Source organism: Hippoglossus hippoglossus, chromosome 19, assembly GCF_009819705.1.
Source record: "Hippoglossus hippoglossus isolate fHipHip1 chromosome 19, fHipHip1.pri, whole genome shotgun sequence".
In the NCBI taxonomy this organism is placed as follows: Eukaryota; Metazoa; Chordata; class Actinopteri; order Pleuronectiformes; family Pleuronectidae; genus Hippoglossus; species Hippoglossus hippoglossus.
In genome coordinates this window covers 9290085-9314386 of record NC_047169.1, presented here as the reverse complement: position 1 = coordinate 9314386, position 24302 = coordinate 9290085, and the positions used below count along the sequence as shown (strand labels likewise).

The window sequence follows — 24302 nt, the reverse complement described above, 5'->3', positions numbered from 1 at the left end:
TTATTTCAATATCTATTACAAAACAACAAAATCATGATTGTGCCTGATCCATTTTTGATGCCTCGTCGTCGAGCGGTTGAAATCTTCACCTGATATTTTCTTGGTGTCACCCTGCAGTGCTGCTACTTTAACAAAACGCTGCTTGCAATGTTTGTGATAAGGTAAACGGACTGTTTTTCCATATGGTTTTGACTTTCATTGTCTTGTCGGAATCCAAAAATCTTTCACATCACAGAACTGGAACCTTTTTTCAAAGTCCTTGCTTCAAATGCAGTATAATTGTCGATGAGAAATGAGATTGCATTTGCGTGTGAACTGAGATCCCGATTTTTAATAATTGATTCAATACTTTCACGCATCACTGACATTAAGAACATTTTATAATTAAAACACTTTAAGTGAACCTCAAAATGCATTGTAGTTAAAGAGAGACAGAGAAACAATCCCACTGACACAAACACACATTTTTCCACATGCAGACAAAAGTGCGAGCACACACACACAAACCCTGACTTTACACAAACTGAAGTGGATTTATACCAGCGTAATTAACAGCCGCTGATTTATTGCTAATAGCTGCAGTGTTCTTGGCCTGAGTCGAACTAATGCAAAGTGCTGAGTGTCTGGTTCAGCACCCAACATTTACTTGAGTCACTGTCAAACGCCCGAATCGACGTCTGTTCTGCTCTAATTAATGCCAAAACCACCACCTGCATTAAAGTGTCACATTTTACTGCGACACCGTACTGGAGACCGTCCCAGCTCCTGCAAATTGTGATTTGGCTGCGCTGAGATGCAACAGACAGAATGATCTGTGTCTGCAGCTCACCTTGAATACTAATCATTATCAACATCCAGTCGCCTGTTTAAAAAGGGATTCTATCTGGTGTATTTGTGTTTTAAAAATAAATAAAAAAGACCCACTCGCTCTTTAAAAACAATCATTACACGTGCTTTGCATTTCAATCAGCGCAGGCAGTCGACTGCTGAGCTCACCTTGACACTGCATAATCTCTCACAGTGGTGAAAGACAGCGTCTAAGCAGGCAAGCTGCACTTTTCATGAGGCGGCTCCTCCTGATGCCATTATGCAAGTCTGCCCGCCACAATGCCCCCCCACCAGACTCAGAGGTTGGTGGCTGGAGAAAGCTTTAGCAGATTAAAGTCCCTCTACACTTAACCACAGCTGAGGCTGTAATCTGAGTTTCACTCAGCAGCAGCTAGTAGTCAGATGTGCGCGGGCGTGGGATTACAATGATGGCTGGTCGAGATAGATCCGCTCGCACCCTGGGGAAAGACTGTGTGAGCGTGTGTGCACAAAGAATTCCACAAATTGCAAACTGATATCTGAAAAAGAAAACGGGTTCAAATCAATGCCCAGGCAAAGCAAGCAATCATCTCCAGTGATGGGATTCCCTTTTGCTTTATGAAATATAAACACAAAGTGGGCAGCCAGATGCAGGCAAAACACAGTGGGAAATTTCCCTGGGAAATAAGGATTGAAGTGAGCAAGATATCTAGGTCGTTTCAGCAGGATGAGCAGTGCTGTGACAGATGCTTGTGTGGGGGTCAAGTGAGAACAAGGCGCGACGTAGACTCTTAGTGTGGTTATAGGGAGAATGTGGCAGTCAAAACATGTCAAGATAAAAAAAAAATGCATGAAGGGGAGAGAAGCCTGAGTGTATTCAGTGTCCATGAGGGAAGAATGGACATGGTGACGTGTAACTGAGCATTCAAACAACGGCCTGTTCAAAGAGAAGGTTAGCTAAGAAAAACGCACTGTTAAAAATATAAAATAAGGAAATAAGTGGAACCTTAACTATCAGAGTGATGTGATAAATTCAGCATTATTCACACCAAATTTATTCAATCAGAATAATCACAGTCATGAGGCACCCACCATTCTATTGCTAAGAGAAATACTATTATTACTCACTGATCCATTCATTCTAATCAATTCTGCAAATGTTTCAAAATAAAAGTCTCACTGAAAATGTTATGGGTTATTATTACTGGGTGGGCTTTAATGTGACTAAAAGGGGGTTGAATTAAAAGCAAGCATCCACTGGGAAATAACCCAAGCAGTGGAAAATTAGTAAAATAAGTAGGATGTCTATTAAAATAAGATTTTAAAAAATGTGTCTTTCATTAAACATGACAATAAGGTGGTGCCTGAACTTGTTGTGTGTCTCTGCTTCTTCGAGGTAGTGTGGAGCTGGACTTCAAACAGCAGGAGGACAAGCTGCAGCCGCTGATGAAGAGGCTTTGCCCCACGGACGACGGCCATTTCGCCCCCCTGCCTTACCCCCAGGAGGCCTTCACCTCCACCCCGAAACGCAAGTCCAAAGCTGACTCCAAGAAGCACGCTCGCTGGAAACTTTGGTTCCTGTGAGAACACAGAACCGTCTCCTCCCCCCCCTGATGCCGACACACAGGATTACTGCACCCCGACGGTCGTCCATATTTGTTTGGTTTATTCATCATCCTCCGTTTTTTAATCACATCTCCTTGGCTTTTTCTAGACTTATTAACCAGTATTAAAGGAGAGCTCCATCACTGGATACTGAACCGCCTCTCAGAGACGACGGGATGCGTAACGGGTGGATTCCGTGGAAAATTCTAAATGACACGCATACCAAAAATGGATTCTGAGTTATTTTGAACAAATTTTCTTCAAGCGGGGTGTGAAATTACACCCGGGCAACATATTTGGAGATCAGCAAGGTGAGAAGATGAATTTGATTTCCGTCTGTCTATTTGCATATATTTTTCTAGAAGACGTCCACTGGGCCCCTGTTCTACGGCACTGGTTCAGTGACCGTCACGTTTCTATTCGCCAGTTGGGACTTTTCTTGCCAGCCTCCAGGAGAGGCTGCCGGTCCGACCACAATGTTCTGAAAACTACAACAACTGCATAAGCACAATTAACACTGTTCAGGATACGTTTTCTCCAGAATAATTAAATAGAACTATTTTGAGTATTGAACTCATCATACATGTAGATCAACTACTAACTGTGACAGATTGAAGACTTTGGTCATATCTGACGAAGAGATGTAAAGGAGAGAGAAGAAGTTTATCAGTAGTACTTCGATCACCTTTCTATCAATCGCTAAAATGTCTCCTTGAACTGACTTTGAAGCAGAGAATGAATAAATAACACTTATTTTCTTAATAACATTTGCAAAGTTAGACGTCAATGTACTTTTTTCTATATAAATATATATCTATATACATTCACTTTAAGGTTTAGTGGAATATATTTATTTGAGCTGCGACAAAGGGGGCTGTGCATTTAAAAAGAAAAAAAAGAAAAGCTACAGCGCAAAAGAGGTAAATTAATTTATTTCATACATCAAACTTATTTATTACTAACTACACGGTGCATATGGTCATTAAAACCCTAAAGGGAAGAGCAGTTAAACTCCATGCCTTCCACACAGAAAAAAACTTTTATCGATCCTTTATTGCTCCAGTATTGAAACCAAGTATTATAACAAATGACAGTGGTTCATAGCACATGCGAGGGGTTCGAGATGATAGCTGTGATTGTATTGCTGCAGTACCTTGCGTCAGCTACCATGACAGCTGCTGAAACCAAGCCAGAGAGACTGAATGTGCCACTTCTGATCACAACCAGGGCTTCTACAGTGCAGGGTGGCAGGCGTGTGAGCCTTGCATGCTTTTTACGACCTTCAGATTTTGCAGAAACCTTTTCTAGCTTTTCAAGAAACAATTTTTAAAGAGAATGGCAAAACGTTATTTTCCCTCAAATGTTCATTTGTAATTACCAGCTCCTGCTCGTCGCTTCCCATCTATTCGACTGTAAATTTAAATCTTGTATCGTAACTCCGAACAGGGTTCAAAGACTATGTACAGCCAAAATAATATTTGCATTGATATATAAATGTATGAATATATATTCTTTAGCATCAAATAGGGCTAAAACCATTTTTAATGAGTGGGAGAGCAGCCAATATCTGAAAGAAACAACATTAAGCTAACAGCGCCTGGAGGAGCATAAAACCCACGTCGCTCTCAAAGCCAAGAACACTGCCCCAAAAGACAGGATTATTTGCCAAAGTGGTTTCAAGGGCGTAAAACAAAAGCATCTTTATCTACTGTCACAACAATACCTGGCAATCTACTAGATATCACTCGTTTGACCTTCACAAACTGCAACATGCTGCTTTCTGTTGTTGGCTCCATGTGATTCACACCTCCACTCTTGTACATGCCAGGTCCGTTTCTTTCGGTAGTTAATACTGTAGCATCGAGAGAGAAGTAGATGTTTATCTGTACCTTAAAGAAGTGCAATTGATTTATTATGTGCAATACTGTGTATTTTATACTGTTTTTTTAAAGAAGAAAAAAAAAATGATAAAGATATTTAATATGCAAAATGTGAAAAATAAAAACAAGACATCTACAGAGCTCTCAAAGCACGAAGTAGACTGAGTGTCCTTTGCAGAACGGTTGCAGAGATGTTGTTTCCATCCGACTATCTGAACTCCGGAGAACGTCCGGACGATGGGGACGTAGTTGGCTTTTCACGTATTTACAAGCATTCACAACCAAGAAATCTCTGGAGTGTTCAGCTGAAGGGTGGCGCAGCAGGCAGTGGCAGACCGCAACGTGTAAATTCCATGGTGGAGATCACATGTTTACAGCACATCGACACCGGCTCTTATCACCAAAAGCTCTCTTGACATCTTTGTCGGTGTCTTTTACATACATACGCTTTTTCATCCTGAGCGATTTATTTTCTTTTAGTTTTTTCAGTCTTGCGTCCATCGCGTGTTAGAACCTTCATCAACGACTTGCTCGTGATAACTCCTCAGGAGGATCTCCGGCTGTTTTCTCACATAAGCTCATTTGGACATTATCCAGAGTTATTACTCGCGGCACGATTGGAGAAACTGTGTCCGCAGCAACTCACTCGGACATTTGCAGTCTCACCTATAGCCCTTCCAGGGAATTTCAGGAGATTATCCAGAGTTAAGTATATGTCAGAAAGCAGCTCAATTAAAGGGTTTGTTCATTGTGAATGTACATCTGTTTAAGTATAGTAGAACTAGTTTAAATATCGATTTAAATTATGTTGTATCCATTACTTCGAACAAAATTTCACTTACTTCTATTGAATTGCTTTTGCAAGCAAAAACTCAGAGACACATATCTCACACCCTGGGCAAACAGAACCAAACTATCTGCATGGCTGACGAGGGGTAAGTGAAATATGTTATTTTTTAATTAGGAGGAACCAACCTTGTAGAAACTAATTTAGGATTTCACATAGGGCACACAGTTCGCAAGTTCTGTATGGAAAACAATCAACGCTGCACATTTCAAGGTTGAAGATACACGGAAATTCAAATGTCTTTTATGTTGTCAAATGGCACAACATGAATACAACCAGGGGATAAGCAGCAAAAAGGCTTCTGGTGCAAAAAGAAAAACTGCCTTAGAACCTGCTCCTGATCCAAGGCTGACGGATCTGGCTTTTTCCCTCCTCGCTTCAGGCGTGTCCATGCATTGGTGTGTGGGTAAAATGCAGCAGCCTGATGTTGGTGCAGACCAGCAATGAGGCTAGGTCATAAGGTAAACTGGGGACAAATGCCCAAGAGGTGCAGAGTCATCCTCACACAGATGCACGAAGCTCCTGGAGCCAGTGTTGCTCGAGGGGCCAGTGCTGCCGCCCTCCCCCTTCTCCTCCTCCTCCTCTCACCCACAGAGGGGCCATCTCCACAGGGCTCCCCTCCCCCTGTTTACAGCACACCACCAAGGGCACAAACAAGATGCCCAGTGCAGCTCTGCATCTCGCTCTCTGATACCCATTTAGAGCTGTCCACTGTTATTTCAAGGTGACGCGAATCAGCGTGCAAGACCTGGTCGTTTACACAAAGTGAGCACACGTTTGACACGAGTCGTCACAGGGTCAATAACCCCAGGGGAACTCTCAGTCAAAGTTTTGAGCACAGGGGAGGCGAGGAGAGGTGCATGAGTGAGTGATGAGTGAATGTTTGAGGAATTATGATGCAGTGCCATATCCCACTATGCTTCTTTTCTGTATGAGCTCTGCAGCTGTCTGGCCAGTGGGAGAGAGAGCGAGAGAGCGAGAGCGAGAGAGAGAGAGAGAGAGAGAGAGACAGGACAGAAAGATAGAGGCGAGGATGCACTTAGTTGTGTGAAATATTTGGACAGAAAGATATTAAGACAGAGAGATAAAGAGAGTGATACAGGAAGATAAAGGAGAAGAATCCCGTCTGATTAAATGTCTGACGTGGCTGTGCTGCTATTTATACTGTGGTTGGTCAGTAAGTGCATGCAGCAAAGGAAATGCTGTAGCCCCTATAGCCGGTCAGCCCCATACTGTCAATCAATAATCCAGAGTCCTTCCACTGCGGCTTCCCCCCCCCCCATTTCTTCTGCACATTGCAGGAATTTGAGCAGGACGACTGTGAAGAACATAACAGCAAACTCTCACCAGTTTGTCTTTAAAACAGCGGCTATTAAAAGTTTAACGAGTCATTTAGTCAACGTTGAGGTGAAGCTGTCGAGCAAAGTATCCGATTTCGCTTCAGGTCTGTTGGTTATTTATACATTTTTACGTGTCAGTACATAACTAACAGTAGGGCTAACATAACAGGCTAAGACGAACGTAAAGGGTTGTTTCAATGGGTTTTCTTGGATTTGTCAAACGTGCAGCTTCTTCCGGCCGCAGCTTCCAATCCATGTGTATCTGCAGGGCTCATCTGGAAGCTTATACTCGAGGAAAAAATAATAATTCAACGGCATAACGGTAGAACTTGGCGATTTCAGCAGGGACCGGTGAAAATGTTTCTGCTCCTCTCCTAATGTAAATGTATTCACAAGGACTCGTCTCAACCTGAGTGAGGGTGGACATGAATATAAAGCTGCAGCCCGCTAGGATGTCCGACGATGCAGATGTGCGGCATGTGCGTCTAAGTCGCTAACAGGCGCAGCACTGCAGTGACAACACACAACAAAAACTGCCACACCCCCCCCCACCACCACCACCACCACCAAAGCCGGCAATGAAACCATTCTCATCATCATTCTGCATCCACCGCCACCAGGGGAGCAGGTGGGACAGGGAAGAAAGAGAGAGAGAGAGAGAGAGAGAGAGAGAGAGAGAGAGAGAGAGAGAGAGAGAGAGAGAGAGAGAGAGAGCGAGGGGTGGGAGGCAGAGTACAACATTAATGCATAAATCTGAATGTAAGAGAATGCCACTCAGAAGAACAAGGTGTGTGGATGGCGGCCGTGTTGTGTGAGCTGCAGCGTGCAATCCGCCTGCAGAGTAGGCAGCAGTTACCCGGAGGCAGAAACAACAGTCCTCTGATTAGACGGCTACGACTCGTCTCGCAGCACAAACTGGGTCTCGTCGCCGTTAAAAATTCACACCAACCTTACTGATCATTAAATAATGATTGCGGGACCTGCTTCAAATGCATCTTCCGTCTGGAGCCCTATAATATGGATAGTGTTGGAGTTAAAGAGCCACGGTGCTCTCAGAAAGTCGAGGCTTTGATGTGACCTCTAACTCACTCCGTTTGAAGGGACGCTGCACGCCGATGCTGAATATTATGCAGGTACTTAGAAATGTCAAGGCAGTCAAGTGCAGTGGCTACCGAGCTAAGGAGACAGCAGCTGACAAGAGAGGCAGGGGTCAGCGGGGACAATTAAAGCGAGCTGTATACTGTATAGTGTGGCAAAGTGAGGCAGAGGGCAGCAGCACATGTACAGTATACAAAGTAGATGGTTTCAGCACGGGCCACTGGAGGTCATGGGTAGAGCAGTTTCATTAACCAGAAAGGCACCTGCTCTGCCGTGGTTCCATTCAGCGGCCACAGCTGGAAGCTGGGAACGCTATTTCACCTGCACCAAGGGGGACAGCCGGAATGGATGCACTTAATATAATACAGCGGCGAGGAGACGTAGCAGTGCAGCCTTCATGAGCGTCGATGGGCTTTTAGACTAAGTGGCTGGCAAGTTCCATATCTGAAATATGAGATCAGAGGAACCCCACAGCAGTGAAAATAACAGGGTTGGGGGAATGGCAGGATCAGGTGAGGCAGCTGCTCCGAAGTTCGAGCGATGTCTTTAACACCAACTCGTAAAAAACATTCTCTCTGGACCATGCAAGATTTGCATCACTGGCATAACAACTCACAACAACAACTTGAGAGCCAGAGAGGGAGAGTAAGTGGGAGTCTGTATCCCTCCAGGAAGCTGGCCGAGAGAAAAAGGAGCAGCAGGGATGGCTCGCCCCAACTCACAGCTTCATTAGCTTTTTATTAATCAGTGTGATGCACACTGGCAATATTCTACACAACAGAGGGTTACCCATCAATGGGATCGGCTTCGCTGTAATGCGAGAGAGCAGCTCCAGAATCACTTTACTGCAACTTAGAGAGTACGTGAGAGAGGAGGAAGAGGAGGAGGAGGAAGAGTGTAGGAGAGGACACGGGAGACAGCGGATGAGTGCTGCAGAAGTATTACAGTACTGTGACATAACAAACAAACGCTCGCAAACAAACACGGGATGATTAGTGTGTGTTAACTCTGGCTTTATTTAATTGCTGCCTGGTGCGGCTCAGCGACTGGCGGTTCAGGCAGAGAAGCTTCCGTTTATACAGGTGAAGCCGTTTCCTGCAGCTGCCCAGACGGAGGCAGGGTGTTTGGCGTGCAAAATATTATAAATGACCTGACATGGGAGAAGAAAGGATGCTGCGTCAACTGGTGAGAGTATCAATCAGTCAGTATCATACAACTCCCCCCGTGTACTTGAAATTCAGAACAAATGTCTCTCTCGTCATTTATCTGGATGTATCTGTCCTATATGTTCTCTACTGAAGTTTCACTTTCAATTTCCCATCACATACACAACAGCAACAGGAGGCAACAGGAAGTCAAAGAATCCAGAGGTTAATGTCCACGGGACTGCATTTGGAAAATGGATGAAGGCTTTGTGATGCACATGACTGATAAGTGCATTAATTGCTACCCCGCTCGAGCGGAGCGAGTGTGATTGGGAGAAGGATGCCAATGGCGAAGGGGGGGGGGAGAGGGTGAACGCGTGATTAGAATACAGCACAGAACATCAGAAAGGTTCATAAACGAGTAAACACACAAACTCAAAAGAGAAATGACGAAACAGCAAAAACACACACAGGCTGACACACCGGTGACAGCAGGAAGATGTGAGCAGATCAAAGCTTCTCTTAAAATGCGCTTGTGTGAAAGTGTTGTGCCGAGGTAGTTTGTCTTTAATGAGAGCTTTGGAATGAAGCTGAACTGAAGTTGCTCCGAGCCTGTGGGAGGTACGCTCGTTGTCGTACACGAGCCTCTAAATTTGAATGTGAGAGAACATGAGTACATGTGTACAAGTAAAAGTAGAAGTACAACAGATGTCAGTTGTCGGGCATATGGAAAATAACAGTTAGAGAAAACAGACTTACGATGTGAGGGGAGTCGCGGCCCATGGAAATAACTGTCCTGTTAACTGTGCGGAGCAGCTTCTCCATGATGATCTGCACGTGCCACTGGGTCGGACCCTGCAAAGACAACAACACGCGTATCAACACACAAACGTCGGAGAGATTCGACAAAATGCTAAGTACTTCTAAAAGTACTTCAAGATACTTCTCACTCAAAATATTAGTGGCTCCATCTGCTTCGCAATACAATTTGAATGAATGATTATTGAATGTCATTGTAAATTTAAATTGAACCTTGAAACCTTGATTCTGAAGCTGTTATTGATTCAGACAGACAGTGACTCATGAACATTCGGCAAAAATATCTGCTCAAATAGGCAAGTACATTACCAAAGGAAGAAGGAAACCAGAAAGTCATTGATGACGACTAAAAACATGTATTTATCTCATAGTTTTGGATTAAACCACAAACTGATTAAAAAAACTGTGACTTAGCTGCTTTTTGAATAAAAACACAAATAAATGAATATTCTTGCCCTTACCAACTGATGTGAAAGATGTTAATAAATCTATTTAATTTTCATAAACTTGAAGCTGAAAGTATTAATTTGAAAACATTTGGTCCTGAGAGTCCTGCCAAATATGACTGATGCGGTCAAAACGATTCACACTCTGCAAATCCCAGCTTTCGGGAGGGAACACACCCCGGGGACATCAGCACCGTCGTCAGTACTTTCAGTTGCTTATTAGTCTGAGTGAGCTGAGGGGCTGTTTCTTACCGTCTCTACCTGTGGGGGGAAAAATCCTCGGAGCAGACCGAGCTCTGCCGAATCAACCTAAACTTTCAATAATTCACACAGCTCCTTTTTGAAGTTGAAGAAATCATGCATGCAAGTCTGTGCACATACACTGACACCAAAAGATTCACACAGTCTCCGGGGGAGTATAAACTATCTGGAAGTTTCAGATATTGCCTTTCAGCCCAGCTAGTGTGACGCACGTCTTTTGAGAAAACACACATTATTCCCAGATTGTACAGGGCTGTCTCAAATCCCCATGCAAACGCCAGCGCACAAAGAAAAAGTCCCGATGTTATTTTTTTCTCTACAGGCACATGTAAGTCTAAGAAGGTTTGTAGAGGCAAACAGATGTGTAAGAGAGGGCAAGGCAGTGAGAGGAAGCAGCAACACGAGAGACGCAGAGTGTTAGAACCAGAGCAAACGGGAACAGGTGTATAATCCCTGATGAGGAGTGGGATACAAGGCTGTGGTGATCAATGGTGAGGGGAGTCTAAGAGGGCCGGAGGGAGGACATCAGGAATCAGGACATGCTGGAGGATGACACGCGCACACACATGGGAAGTGGTATTTGCGTGTCTGTGTGTGTGTGGTCCAGGTTTTACTCATGCTGTGGGGACCTGAATCTGTTTTCACAGTCATATTAGGGGGCTAAAGGAAATATGTGTGAGTCTGATGCCTGAGTATGAAGGATGCTGACTCTTGGGATACGAGACAATTCTGATAATCAATCAATCTTTTAAGTCAATAATTGAAGAAAAACTAATATTCTGTGTCCTCAGCTTCTCTACTTTTATATTTATTTAACTGTAAATTTGATATTTTTGAGATTCGTCATTTTGCTCATATAAAACAACCAACTTTAAGACGTCAACCTGGGATGTAGGAACTTGTTTTGGGCTATTTTTCTATGGCTTTAAAAACAAAACTATTTCATAAATTAATTTAATAACTTTAACACAATGGATTGATAGTAAACAATGTATTCGATTTGAATGGTTGAATACATAATCGACTTTGTGACTGACTTTAATGACTGCACATTATTATTATTCAGACCACATTGTTATACGCTTTTGTAGGTCTAAAACACAGAGGACGTTCATACTGTTCAAGATGGCCTCTCCCCCGCTGAGCATTGGATCACTGAGCACAGCCAACTTTTGGGCTTCAACAAACAAACACGCTGAGAAGGGCAATGAAATAATACTTAGTAAAAAAAACAGTCAAAACTGGCTCCTCTGTCATTGTTTGGCTGGATTCCCTTGTTGTGCTGCTGTTTATCCCAGAGGGAGATAAAAGTACATGAAGCTGTAAGAGCTGTGTTCCTCACCACATCCTTCCTGTAGAGCACCTCCAGGATGTCACTGAGCAGCTGGCAGCAAGCCTTCGGTTCCTCCCGCTTCTCCAGGTGGAACTTCAGCTGCTCTGTCATCAGCGGCAGGAGGATCTCTCTGCAATCTGCAGGGACGACAGAAAAGAGAACACGCGTTCAAGATGCCGCCCGACACGTAGGAGCAGATGAGCGATCGCAGGAGGCAGTGCAGCATATGCTCGACACGGCGAAGCTGCAGACGCGCGCATCTTGTTAATGGCTTCCTCACAGCTCAGAGGATTAAATTAAAACAATGTAAAGAGTTTATGAAAACAACATTGGAAAAGGCTAAAAAAACTCCCTCAGAGAAATTAGAGTACAACAGTATGACAATAATCAAACAAAGCCATCAAATAAAACTCCTTTGAAGTATCCATCCATCCATCCATCCATCCATCCATCATCTACACTGCTTATCCTCTTGAGGGTCACTGGGGGAGCTGGAGCCAATCCCAGCTGACATTGGGCGAGAGGCGGGGCTACACCCTGGACAGGTCGCCAGGCTACAGGGGCAACATACAGAAACAAACCGCCATTCAAACTCACATTCACACCTACGATCAATTAAGATTCTGCAATAAAGCCGGAGGAGGCCGGAGTAACTGGAGGAAACCCACACAGACACGAGTAGAACATGCAAATGTCACCCGGAGCCATTTAAATATCATGGAGGTAAAATAATTATAATTATCAAACCACCTACTGACCTGACACTACAGCTAATTGCATACTCAGTATCAGCACGAAGAATTTAACCAAAATAGACCAAACCCACCTCTGCTCCAATAATATCCACTGTCATGGTGTCGTTATTCAAAGCACCTTATCTATCACTGCTGCAGAGGGCAACACTGGTGTGGAAATCAAACCTTGTAATGTTGAGAAGTTCAAGCATGAACAATAAAGCAGTTTACATAGATTAAATCATCATTTATTTGAGCCTAAAATAGAAGATTAAAGCAAAAAAAAAAAGAAACAGTTACAATTTAATTAACTCTACACAATAAAGCAACCAAACCAGACCTGAGAGTTTTGCCGATGATGACGGAAACATCAAACAGTGAGTTCCAATGCGTAGAGGGTGGAGAATTTGGTTGGCGATTGGACATGGAGGGACGGAGGTGATAAGCCACCGAGTATTCTCATGAACGGTAAACCTAAGGCAGTCGGCCATAAAATTATCATATTTTTTATTAAACCTTCTGATTCCAATCTTAGTGGCACTGTGCATATGTGTGTGTCTGGGGTGGGGGGGTGGGGTGTCATTTAAAAACCTGGAGTTTGCCTGATTTAATTAAAAGGTGGGGGTTAACGGTTAGGGGCTCAAGTGATATTTTGTAGATTTATGGAGAGGAAAGCAGTCAAACTACTCTTTTCTATCCAGTGCTACATGTGACTTATCGTATGAAAATAAACTAATAAATAATCTGCAAAGGAGAGAAACAAATTTTAAATAAAATTCTATAATATTAAAAAACTTTCAATGCATTGGCAATCTTTCTCCAACAGAAAAGTAAGCACTGATATTAATGTGATATCGAAGGTCCCATATGTTTTGGGTACTTAAGTCCACGAATACATCTTAAACTTCAGATGAAACATCAGCAAAGTACGGGACCTTTAAAAGATAAGAACAGGAGCAGAAAGAGCAGGACACTAAGTGAGACTGTGGCAGACAACAGGGACAACAGCACTCTTCAAATAACAAGGTGGAGAGACGCCGCTGCGTCTCTCCACCGTCTCCTTTTGAATCCCTTTTAAAAATCCGAAAAGGAAAATAATCATTGAGTTATTGTTTCACAGTTATGTATTGCAGACTATCACTGTTAGAGTGTGTGTGGGATTCCGCACAGCAAATGTCATGGCAATCTTTTCTGTTAAGTTTTGAGGTATCTTGTGTAATAGGTTGACACTGTGGCCTCTGTGTGGTACCACTGCAAAGGACAAGGAGGTCATCAACATAAAGAATATCTATACTCTGAGGACTATCATCATCCACTGCAAATTCTATATAAAACAAACCAATATCCTTTCAGGAACTTAAAGGTTGGACATTTTGTCAAAAACTTGCAGAGTCACCAAGGTCATTAGGATTCATCTCGATGAAATTGTTGTCAAGATATTTCACTTTGAACCAGAATTGCATCTATTTGGTAATTTGGCAATAACCTTTGTCTGCCTGGTATAGGCTGAACCCAAACATGTCACTTTGCTTAAGAACATAAATAGAATGCTCTGACCGAACAACTGAAAATACTCCACAATTTCTAAATGAATACAGAACTGTCTTTACTAAACGCTGTGCACCACTGTGTGGAGAGTTTAATGCCTTGGTTTTCAGGGCCTCAGTCCTCGTTCTCTTTGCGCCTCCTCCAAATTTAAAAAACACACAGGATGGACAAACGGACACGGACATGTGAGCACGTGCATACATGCTGTACATATGTGCACTCTCACTTCGCTCACACACACTAGTTGCAGGGTGGGAGCGGGACAAGCAGACTGGAACTATCAAGCCAGGCCATGAGGGCTCTCCACAAACTTCCAGCGCAAACAGATTTTAGCCGCTACACTGATTTTGAGAGCAGCTGACATATTTGTTCTCTTCCAATGAGCCCATTTGCAAGTGATTTATGCATCTGTCACACTCTCTCCTTTTATATCATCAACGGTGAAGGTGAGACAATGCTTATCCTCCGAAATAAAAGAAAAAACACTTCCCTCTCTTCTCAGATCATTTTGCCGTCATCTGCAGCAGGGAACTGCGCATTCACACCAATCAAAATCAACACACAGCTTTTCAAACTCCAACTTATAGATGCAACCCATGGGGAGAGGAATGTGGTCTTGTTCTCTAAAGTTGTCATTTACAACAGACACAGGCCCATCTGGTTACTGGATAATACTATTTTCGGGCATGCCTTTGCACAGGAAGTGCCAATATGTTAATCATTGTGCAGTCTACAGGAGAGAAAACACATTCATCAGAGAATACATTCCATGCATGTTGATGAGCAGGTGTAGACTTCTAAGAAACTCAATATTGACGGTGGAGTATCAAGGTAAATGGCTCTGTCTGGACATGTATTTGCTCCCAGAATTCCAGTATATTTCAGAATGGTATTGGTCGGCAACGGGTACTGTCAAGGACCAGCTGTTGATAAAGAACATGTCACAAATCTGATATAGACTTTTCTTTGGACCTTGAACAAATTTAAGATTAAACTTGAAAGGAAGACATGATGGTGAATCAGGCCAAATGGGTCTTAAAGGAGACATGTACTCATATTGAGGTTCTTACATTTAATTTGGGTGATTACCTGAGAAGGTTTTCATGCTCTAATGTTCAGAGGCGTCTCAGGAGCTTCATTGGCAGAGAGGAGCTTCCTCAAATGAAGTCTTTAGGCTTTTTAATTTGGCAGATCTTTTACATACACAAAAGAAAATCTACACAGGAAAGGGAAATTCTTTAAAAAAATGTAGTATGTCTCCTTTGAAAACCACCTGGCTAACTCATTTGTTCATTGCAATTGTCATTTTTGGGAATAAAACATCTCCAAAGTGGAGCTCAGCTTGGTAGCGATGTTAAATGCATTTAAGCATTCTCCATCACTGGTTTCACACTATTTGAAAACACACATGCACCTCAAAGACTAATGGAGAGTCTACATCGCAGCAACAAGTCCTGCTGCTGATCAGAAATCCATTCACAAGCATCGGGGAGGCCTGCTTGTCCACAATTACACCAACAGATCAATAGTAATGACTGGAGGACGACACACTGAGCGTTGCCCTTTAGTAGTTACTCACTAAACTGGCCAAAACACCAATCAGACCATTTTATGTTGCTAAAGTCTGAAAGGATCGTTAAGTTGAAGGCTGATACATTTACACTTTGTTGTGTTTAATATCAGAGATTATTCTATGTGGTAAACATGCCATTACACTGTGTATAATTTCCATTTCATCATTTGTTTTCTGTACATTCATGCTGAACTGAACATCTGCTGATGACGGAGGCAGAGAGTGACCGTGCAAGTGGATAATTGTTGTCCACCTCCTTTGCCTTGTCCGGCCGCTCTGGGGCATGTGTTCTCCCAGCCAGCCACATTAAATCAGTGTGGATATTTCACTGGGGTTTGGAATTTTGCATTTAATTTACTACAACAGGCCATTATGTGACTGCGGGTGTGTTTGTCTCTGCATCTGACCTCACACGGCCTCGGAGGACCGCTGCCTCTGGCAAAGTGCTCGGCCCTGGACCGTCACTGCGGCAGGGACTTGTCTGCAGTTTGCCGCAGGCGAGCCTGGCTGCAGAAACCGGAGGTACAGGCTCTCATTAACTATCTCTACATTCCTGCCCTTCATATTTGACATTGCTGCAACCTGACCATGGTGTGAATGTGCATGACAGCGGAGTGCTGTTGGGGTGAGCTAAGGTAAGAGAAAGGAGAATAGAAATTCATACGGCAAAGGAAAAGGGAATAAATTGTAAAACAAGTAAGGAAGAAAGGGCCAAAACTTGAAGACTGGGTAGATTGGAATACTGATATCCTTTGACAGACAGGACCAGGTGATTTTTGCAGCGGGGATGCTTAACTCTCTTAGATAACAAGAGGGATTTCCACAGCACCTCACAAGTGACCTTTACTGTGGGCTCACACCGGGCTGCCACGGGGAGGCAGGTGGCGTGTGTGATTGCCTATATTCACTGTGAGTGAAGGTGCATGCGGCAAAGAGCAGTGAGTTCAGTTTGTGTGTGTGTGTGTGTGGGTTTTCTCTCACCGTGATGAGCGAAGAGATCACTGTGAACAATGTCGATCAGACAGTCAAGCTTCTGCTTCACCAGGCGACCCAGAGGAACCTTTAGGATGAACTCTGTGAAAAGCTTGCTGTGGAGACAGAGGGAGGAAAACAAAGAGACAAACTCATCAGGCCTCTCGGATTGGTTGACTGTGTCCAACCACGAGCAATCATCCAAAATTTAATTAAAGGCTCTGCAAACCCCCACTAGTACTTCTCAGATATTCTGGGGAGAGATTTGGTAACTGACCCATAGGAACTGTTCGAGGATGATGAACTCCGACGACAGCAGAGATTGATTTAGCTGCCTCTAACAATGTCAAGAAACAATGATTGATACCTGATTGATAAGTGAGATAGATTTCTCAGGTATTTACACTGTAAATGCTCTTTTCCCTAAAACCAAACATATTTCTTATCCATTTTATCCATTTAAGCCATTTCTGGCGTTATCTTCCAGAGAATGTAATAGATATAAAATACAGTCCTGTTGTCATATTAAATATAACATTTTACTCTCACTGCGACATCACTTTGTCAGTGTTTGGTCGCTTTCAGCCTCATCTCATGGCCTTCAGGGGCAGATTGAGTCTGCTCAGCGGTCAATGAGATGATTCATGACGACTGAGTACTTCATCTTCTCATGGAGGCCATGACATGAGGCTGAAAGCTCTGGGAAAAAAATCCAATGCGTAAATAAAGGATGGAGTACCATCAGATATCACAGCATTAAGACTATGATTTGAAAAGCCATTTTACAAGTGTAAACTATGGAAATACGATTAATCTCATGGTTCAATGTCTGAATCCCATTTAAATTAAACCCTAAATTAAAGGTTTACAATTATAAAATATTTTAAAGATATAACTCTTAATATTATTTTAATCAAACTATATGCATCTTAACAAAATATTGAATCCATGTCGTCCACCCCAAACACTGGCTGATTATGTTATATAATATTGAAGCTGCACCAAGTGAACGTACAACTCTGCTATGCTCCAACCCTTACTTCATATACTTACAATTCTAAAACCCTGAATTTTCTTAATAGGTTCAATAAAACAGCAGAAGTCAAGTGAGAGGAAAGTCAATCCAGCCCAGTGTGTCCGCCCCCACAGTCCTGAGAAGAGTCTAATCAGTGAAAACAGTGTGTGGGTGTGTGTGACCTTCACCTCTAATGGCTTCAGTAGACTTTAATGTTGCTGCAGTGTTTCAAAAAGCTACTGATCTGAAGGCTTGTTCATTCTCTACAACATTGCACACAGAGGCCCATTGCTCGACTTCCCTTTTTTTTCAAAGTGATCACTCATTTCCTTTCAGACGTGACGTTCAGAAAAATTAAAAATAAAAAAAAAAGGCCGGGTCAGCATTACGTTGGCAAGCTGAGGCTCGAGGAGAAGAAGCAGAGAAAAGGTTCTGGCATCGGATGAAATGCTCCCACTCACAAAACGCTTCAATTTATTCGCCTCCAGCTCAGCCACTCAGGCAGGTTTGTCCTAACAACACAAACAGCTGATACCACCTTCGCTCAGGCAGACCTGTTACTTACGACTAAGTGAACGCTTCATGAGAACCACAGGTTTTAGAATTAAAGCTAAAATAAAAAGCTGCTTTCATGTTGGTACCACTCAAACTACAGAGAGGACGGCAAAGTGCTTGTTTTCTTGTCTCACTTCATCTTTACCGGAAATACTACCTGGAAAACAAGTAGGATATATTATTATCTGTATTAGAACTGACAACCAGGACAGGTTTGATTAATGTCCCTCAATAATAGTCCAAAAATGTGCCAGATTTGGTGTTTTACTGTACACACTTCTTAGAGCTGGATAGAATTTGGTTCCTTTGGCTGCACAGCACTGGGAGGGGGGCACAGGGAGGTCATCAGTGAATCATTTTTTAACATCCAAGAGTGTCAAAAGTTTCTCTGTGTCCCACTCCCGAGAAAAATTTACTCTGCAAATGGTAAATTTAATTGAGAGGGAAAGTGAGAAAGATAATCTGTCAAGGGAGCTGTCAGAGCTGAACAGAGAAATTGTGCATGGTAGACAGAATGGATTGGGTTTGGAAGGCTCTCTTAAAACCTCAGACCAAAGATCCACCCTCCGCTCCCGCTCCTGTGATAGCCGGGGAGTCGAGGCCAGAGGCAGAAACTTGTGTGGCCAAAAATCGGCTGTGGAAATTGCAGCGGCCCAGGGGCAGGATGTGAGCAAATGGAAGGTGCTCCCTGCTGAGCGCTTGCAAATGAGACGATTTTAAAGTCTAATACCGAATACCTACACGCATCAGCAGTAGTTGTGTTGATAAAAATAGACCCCAGTGTTTCTGATGATAAAATATTCAGGGCTTCCCCTTTTGAAGTGTAATTGAGCAAAAGTGGACCGATCCTGGCAACATCTTATCTCATTGTTAGATGATGGTATGAGGTCTTAAGATATTTATCAAGATGGTTTGGCTTTTTAGAGGCCGCCATGTCGTCCATTTTTATATAGTCTATGCATCTATCTTCTATGTATATAGTCCTAAAACAGCGTATGATCTGAACTATAGATTTAAAGATTTTAAAATGTTTTTTCAGTCGTGTTTGGAGCCGACAAGTGTGTCAGACAAGCTTTCCTCACGAATCTTTTATATAAAGCTCCGTAAATGAGGCCATTCAATTTAGTCTGAGCTGTGTCATTTAACAGAACAGATTAAAGACACAAAAGTGAGGATGAAGGGCACGGCCGTGAACCATTCGTCAAAAAAAGGAATATCCTCTCTCATCTCAAAAATTAGTTTTGGAACACCGCCCCCCCAAAAAGTATATGAAACTTGAATTTTGGGCCAAAGTTATAAATGTCAAATTTACGGCTCATTAATTTCAATATGTAAAAAAAAGAAAAAGTCATTCAGATGAAGGACAGATGATGAAGTTTTATGATCCTTTTTGTTATCATACATATATAATTTAGTGCCAGTATAACATCAGCATGTGATGTTTCAGGAGTCATTTATTTAAACAAGCATTAAAGCTATAGCAGATGACATTCACGGTAGACGGCATTGACTGAAATGGACACTTAAGTGGAGTGCTCAATTGGTTTCCAAGGCAACCTGCCCCGTCACAGTACAGCGAGGGAACGTTGAGTTATCGAATAAAATCATCTTGATGTAGAGAGACAGAAAAATAAATAAACAAAGCTTCTAAGTGTTAACCAAGGCTAAATGTTCCATCAGATTCTCTGTTGGAACATGTTTTGACCCCTGTCTGTTTGTTTGTTTGCTGCAGGATTAAGTAAAAACTACTGAACAGATTTTTAACAAAACTTAGTGGAAGTGTGGGCCAAGAAATAACCCATTAGTTTTAGGTGTGGATACGAACGGATACGCAGATCCAGACATTAAAACATCCTGGCGAGACAGGGCTTTTTCAACATTTCCACCAGGGAATAATGAATAAATCTCAGCATATTTAGATGCAGATTAAAATAAACATACAGATCTAGCTGATTTAAATATGGTTTCATATGGGGGGTAGGATTCTATCAGCCATTGTACAGTAACAAATGGGGCTAGAAACCTATAACTATGTGTAGCTGAGAAAATAATTCTAAAAATAACTTAAAATAAAATAAATTCTTAGTGCCTTTCAAGGTATCCATGGCCGCTTTACAGAATTAGGAAAGGAGAATAAAAATAACACAAACCAAGGACAGTAAAAAAGTGAAAAGGCTAGCCAGGGATAAAGAAACTACTGTGAACTAGAGTGTTTTGGATGGGGCAGGCATTGCAGACTTTTGCTGAGAGTCCATGGGGGGGGGATAGACGATCGGGATGGAGGAGGTCAGACAGGCACTGAGGGACCAGGGCATGAAGGGATTTATAGGTGAGGAGTTTATATTCATCTTCCTTAGTGTTACACTTATGTCAACACTAACATGATGGATTTGGTGCAGAATATAAGAGGGCAGTTGGGACTTGGCAAAGGTTTGCTCTCTACTAAGTGACATTCAAGTTAAAACGAAATCCAAGCAGATGCCTAAATTATTTCTTTCCTCTACATTTGCATAAATTATCTGCTGTGGTTTTAAAGAAACTCACAGAAACGCACACAGACCGGTTGATAAATCGAAGGAAAAGTGTCGTATTAAGGTGTTGGGCCAGAACAGCTTCACTGCACCTCGACATTGATTCTACGAGTCACAGACTTTCTACTGGAGAGACCTGTCTGACACATCGGTGCAAAATCTGCCACATATGTTCAGCTTGGTTTAGATCTGGTGTCTGCAAAGGTCGTAGCATATCTATCATTTTCACACTCCTCAAACTATTCAGCGACCCACTCCTGCTGTGTGGATGAGATCTTTCATGTCCACCAAGGGTCCATCATCTAAATATATCTTTAATGTAATAATGAAAATGTTTTGTTTAAATAACCACATTGGTCTGCAGCAGCGGCACATTTAGGATTCGACCAACCAGCACGAGGAATTCACCTCAGCTCTCTCCAAGGCTGAGCTGTGAATATTGAAGTCACTAAATTATTCAGCGGCAGCTTTGAGTTCCCAGAAGATACAAACTCAGACACATCAGGTCCGTTGGCGCAGGGCGGGAGACTTTTCAGGTGATTCTCTTCTGTCAGATGCTGCGTTACGACGATAAAGATAATGAGATGCAACCATCTACTGCATGTGATTTATCTATTTGACTCCACAGGTCAGATTTGAACACAGAATTTCTAACCTTGAAAACAATAATTCTATTTGACAGATAAAAAAAAACTATATTAATACAGTCTATTTACACTTTCCCTCAGATTATACCTGTTTACAGAATATTTCAGTGTAATGACAATGAAACACGTGAATATGTCGCGCGTCATATGACATTACCTCAGTTCCTTGGGATCGAAGACCAGCTTGACATCATTGACAATCGTGGGAACGTATTTGAGCGCAGCCCCCTTTAAAGAAGAAGAACAAAAGGAAGCGCCACATGATTACATTCATCTCTAATTAATTCATTCATTGATTGACATTTAGCAGGGTACTTGATCTCCTATTATGTAATGTAAGGTGGGAATTGAGTGTTGCTGCTTTGTGAGCCGTGAAGTGCAAATGAGTCGTGTAGCTTCATTAAGCTTATTCCGCGTCTTCCTATTTCATTCACGTAAGTAATAAAACAGCTGCAACAGAGAATAAATGCTTTTAATCAGCAGTATGTACAATAAAAATCATAATGAATAAGCAATCACTCTCAGATAAGCCACAACCCAGACACTACAGCTCCACTCCTGGAGTCTCCTCCCATGTGCATGTCTTAATTGATTTCATTCAGTCGACTTGAGGGGCAGGAAATGGTGTTAAGAGTCCTAATAAATAAGCTGGGACGAAAGGAAGACCTCCCCTAATGATACCTTGATAGACACCGCCAGATCGGATCTACATACTCATCGATACTATAATAAAGTCATCAAGTGCCTGCACCCGGCGGCTGATTACAGAGCCAACCATTAATAATGGGAATGATTAACCGAGCCGACACTTCCCTCTCCGACTGCCGCTAAACGCCGGCCGAGGCGGGTTGGAGGTGTTTATACAGCATCTGTGCAAATTAGCAGCGGTGACAGTCGGGTCTCACTGAGGTTGATTAGCCGTACAGACGAAGCGCGCCGGACGTCACCTGCTACAAATCCACTGTTAATTATTTGTGGAAATATGTGACGGGTAATTAGCTGCGTTTAAAATGAGGGTGGGCAGGATTCAATAAATGAAAACCCTCAGCAGCAGATATTGAATTTAGAGTAAAACTGAAATCTTTACTTTGATTATTCAAGCATGGATCTTGTCGTGACCTTCAGATAAGATGCTTTAATCTGCTCTCATCTTATTGGATTTTACCTTCAGACCTGATCCAATAGCAAGTGGTAAGTGCTAAGCTCGGGTCTGAATGTACCCAAATGCATGTGGAGAATTGATCCAACCACATTCGGAGGTCTGGGATGCATGTGGCCTGCACAGCTTTTGATTTTACACTTCTCTGTGTCCATCCATTGATACTTTTCTTCCATTGATGCTGCACAACATTCATTCAGCCCCTCCTGACTGCTCTCTCTTGCATGTAGCACATCTGTAAACTCAGATAAGATAAAAACTAGATAATTTGGTCTTTGCGAATGGAAAAGATGCACGTAATATATTGGCATATAGAGCAGGGAAGTCAGACTTGATCACAAGTGGTCACAGGAGACGCATTCAGATCTCTCAGGATGGATTGTTAATACCAGATCTGAACGGAGCCTCAGAGTTAGAAAGAGTGAAACATGGATTTCAAAGATCCTGTTTGACTTGTTTTACAAACCTGCCTCTTTCTGATGACAAGCCAACTCCTTCTAATTACTCACTGAAGAGGCCATTTTAGCTTTTTATGTCTGTTCTGGGCAACAACCAAACCCCCCACCTGTTGTGTAGGACTGTGTTGTGTGAGGTGTCACTCTGCGTGTGCCTCTCAGTCGCCACCAGCATGTGTTTGTGTGGGTTCGGGGGTGTTTATCAAAGCTCTTCTCTGCCTGAGTGTGGATCTATCCAGATGTTCATCAGGACTCAGATGTGACGTGCGATGGGACTGCTCATTAGCTTCCACCTGTCACTGTGCTTTCACAAGGGCGGACTTAGGGAAAAGAAAAAAAAAAAGAAGAAAAATATCCAGGATTTCTCGCTTTCGTGCCCGTTCCTCAAGATCAGTTTTTAATTTACTGACTGTAAAGCTAATATCTCACCCAATTACACAGCAACTGACTCCTAATTGAGTCCTGAGCTTCTCCTATGGTTGAGCGTGCACATGGATCTACTGTAGGTGCGTCGAGGTGCGTGTACCCTGCGATTATGTTATCTCTAAAGGCATAGGTGTGTGCGTGATTTGAGTGACAAATATATTTGTGCTTCTTGGCTTCAAATCTGCGGTCAGAAAGTTTTGGGTTAAGGAAAATGGAATAAAAAACAATAGAGGAAATGATTGAAAGAAGAGAGGGAGCTTAAAGGGAAGGAGGGGAAAGGCGATGAAATAAATACCTTAAGGAGCAGCTAAAGAGCAGAAAGCCAGAGGAGCCCCAGACCACAGGACAGTCAAGGTCAGAGGGAAAGAAGAGAGAGGAAAAACACAAACACATACACAGAAGCACACAGAGAGAAATCAACAAGAGGACAAACATACATAATGTGTGGAAGGAAGATCAATCTGAAAGGCTGGGACTGGAAGAAATATAGTTCATCACCATGAATAGTGTTTAAAATTGAATTAATTGTTTGTGACACATGTGCTGGTATTGATACAAAAAAAATAAGGTAAACTTCAAATATGTCACTATTTGATGTTGTAAAGAAGAAATTAAAGGGTTTAAAATCTAATATTTGATTAAAATTTGAAAAAATATGACCAAAAATAAGTAAAAGGCTTAGAATTTTTCAAAATAATGCACTTCTTTGATTTTTGGCTACTGCAGACATGTTTTTGGTGTGTACCTAAAAAGTTTGGTGGTTCCAGACGGAGCTGAAATCTTACCAAGAGCATTACATTTTAAAGCAAGCCCTTATTTGCTTTCTAACTGAGAGTTAGATGAGAAGATCGATACAACACTAGTATTAATCCTCTAAATACTGTGTGGAGCTAAAGTCAGTAGCTGGTTTAGCGTCAAGACAGGAAACAAGTGTAGATCGATAGACTGGCTCTGTCCACAGGTAGAAACACGAGCACAAACTAAAGCACAGCAATATTCAAAAATATCTTTATCCCCTATAGAACTCTAACTTTTGCAGGGATTAAATTAACAAGACGCAATGTGTTAATGAGCTCACACGTAACCGGCTGTGGTTTTTCATATTC

General features: G+C 42.4%; 2 protein-coding genes across 6 annotated transcripts in view; one reads left to right on the top strand and one right to left on the bottom strand.

Annotated features, from left to right (window-relative positions):
• The window catches only part of LOC117752560 (inhibitory synaptic factor 2A), a 30517-nt gene extending 26086 nt beyond the window's left edge, over window positions 1–4431 (top strand). Inside the window, exons 4-5 of one of the 2 annotated variants that reach the window (XM_034569990.1) lie at window positions 2208–2393; window positions 2427–4431. In XM_034569990.1, the coding sequence (XP_034425881.1) occupies window positions 2208–2391 (184 nt within the window). In that variant the 3' untranslated portion in view covers window positions 2392–2393; window positions 2427–4431. Of the gene's footprint in view, window positions 1–2207 lie in introns of both variants that reach the window. The other variant, XM_034569989.1, reaches the window with a different exon arrangement.
• Window positions 1–24302, bottom strand: part of dock1 (dedicator of cytokinesis 1) — a 172045-nt gene that overhangs the window by 92558 nt on the left and 55185 nt on the right. For 2 of the 4 annotated variants that reach the window (XM_034569985.1, XM_034569986.1), the window contains exons 24-28: window positions 23492–23503; window positions 21314–21384; window positions 16418–16524; window positions 11591–11718; window positions 9482–9577 (exon numbers count right to left, since the gene is read on the bottom strand). In XM_034569985.1, coding sequence (XP_034425876.1) covers window positions 9482–9577; window positions 11591–11718; window positions 16418–16524; window positions 21314–21384; window positions 23492–23503 — 414 coding nt within the window. The remainder of the gene's footprint in view (window positions 1–9481; window positions 9578–11590; window positions 11719–16417; window positions 16525–21313; window positions 21385–23491; window positions 23504–24302) is intronic. The other 2 variants (XM_034569988.1, XM_034569987.1) reach the window with 1 other exon arrangement.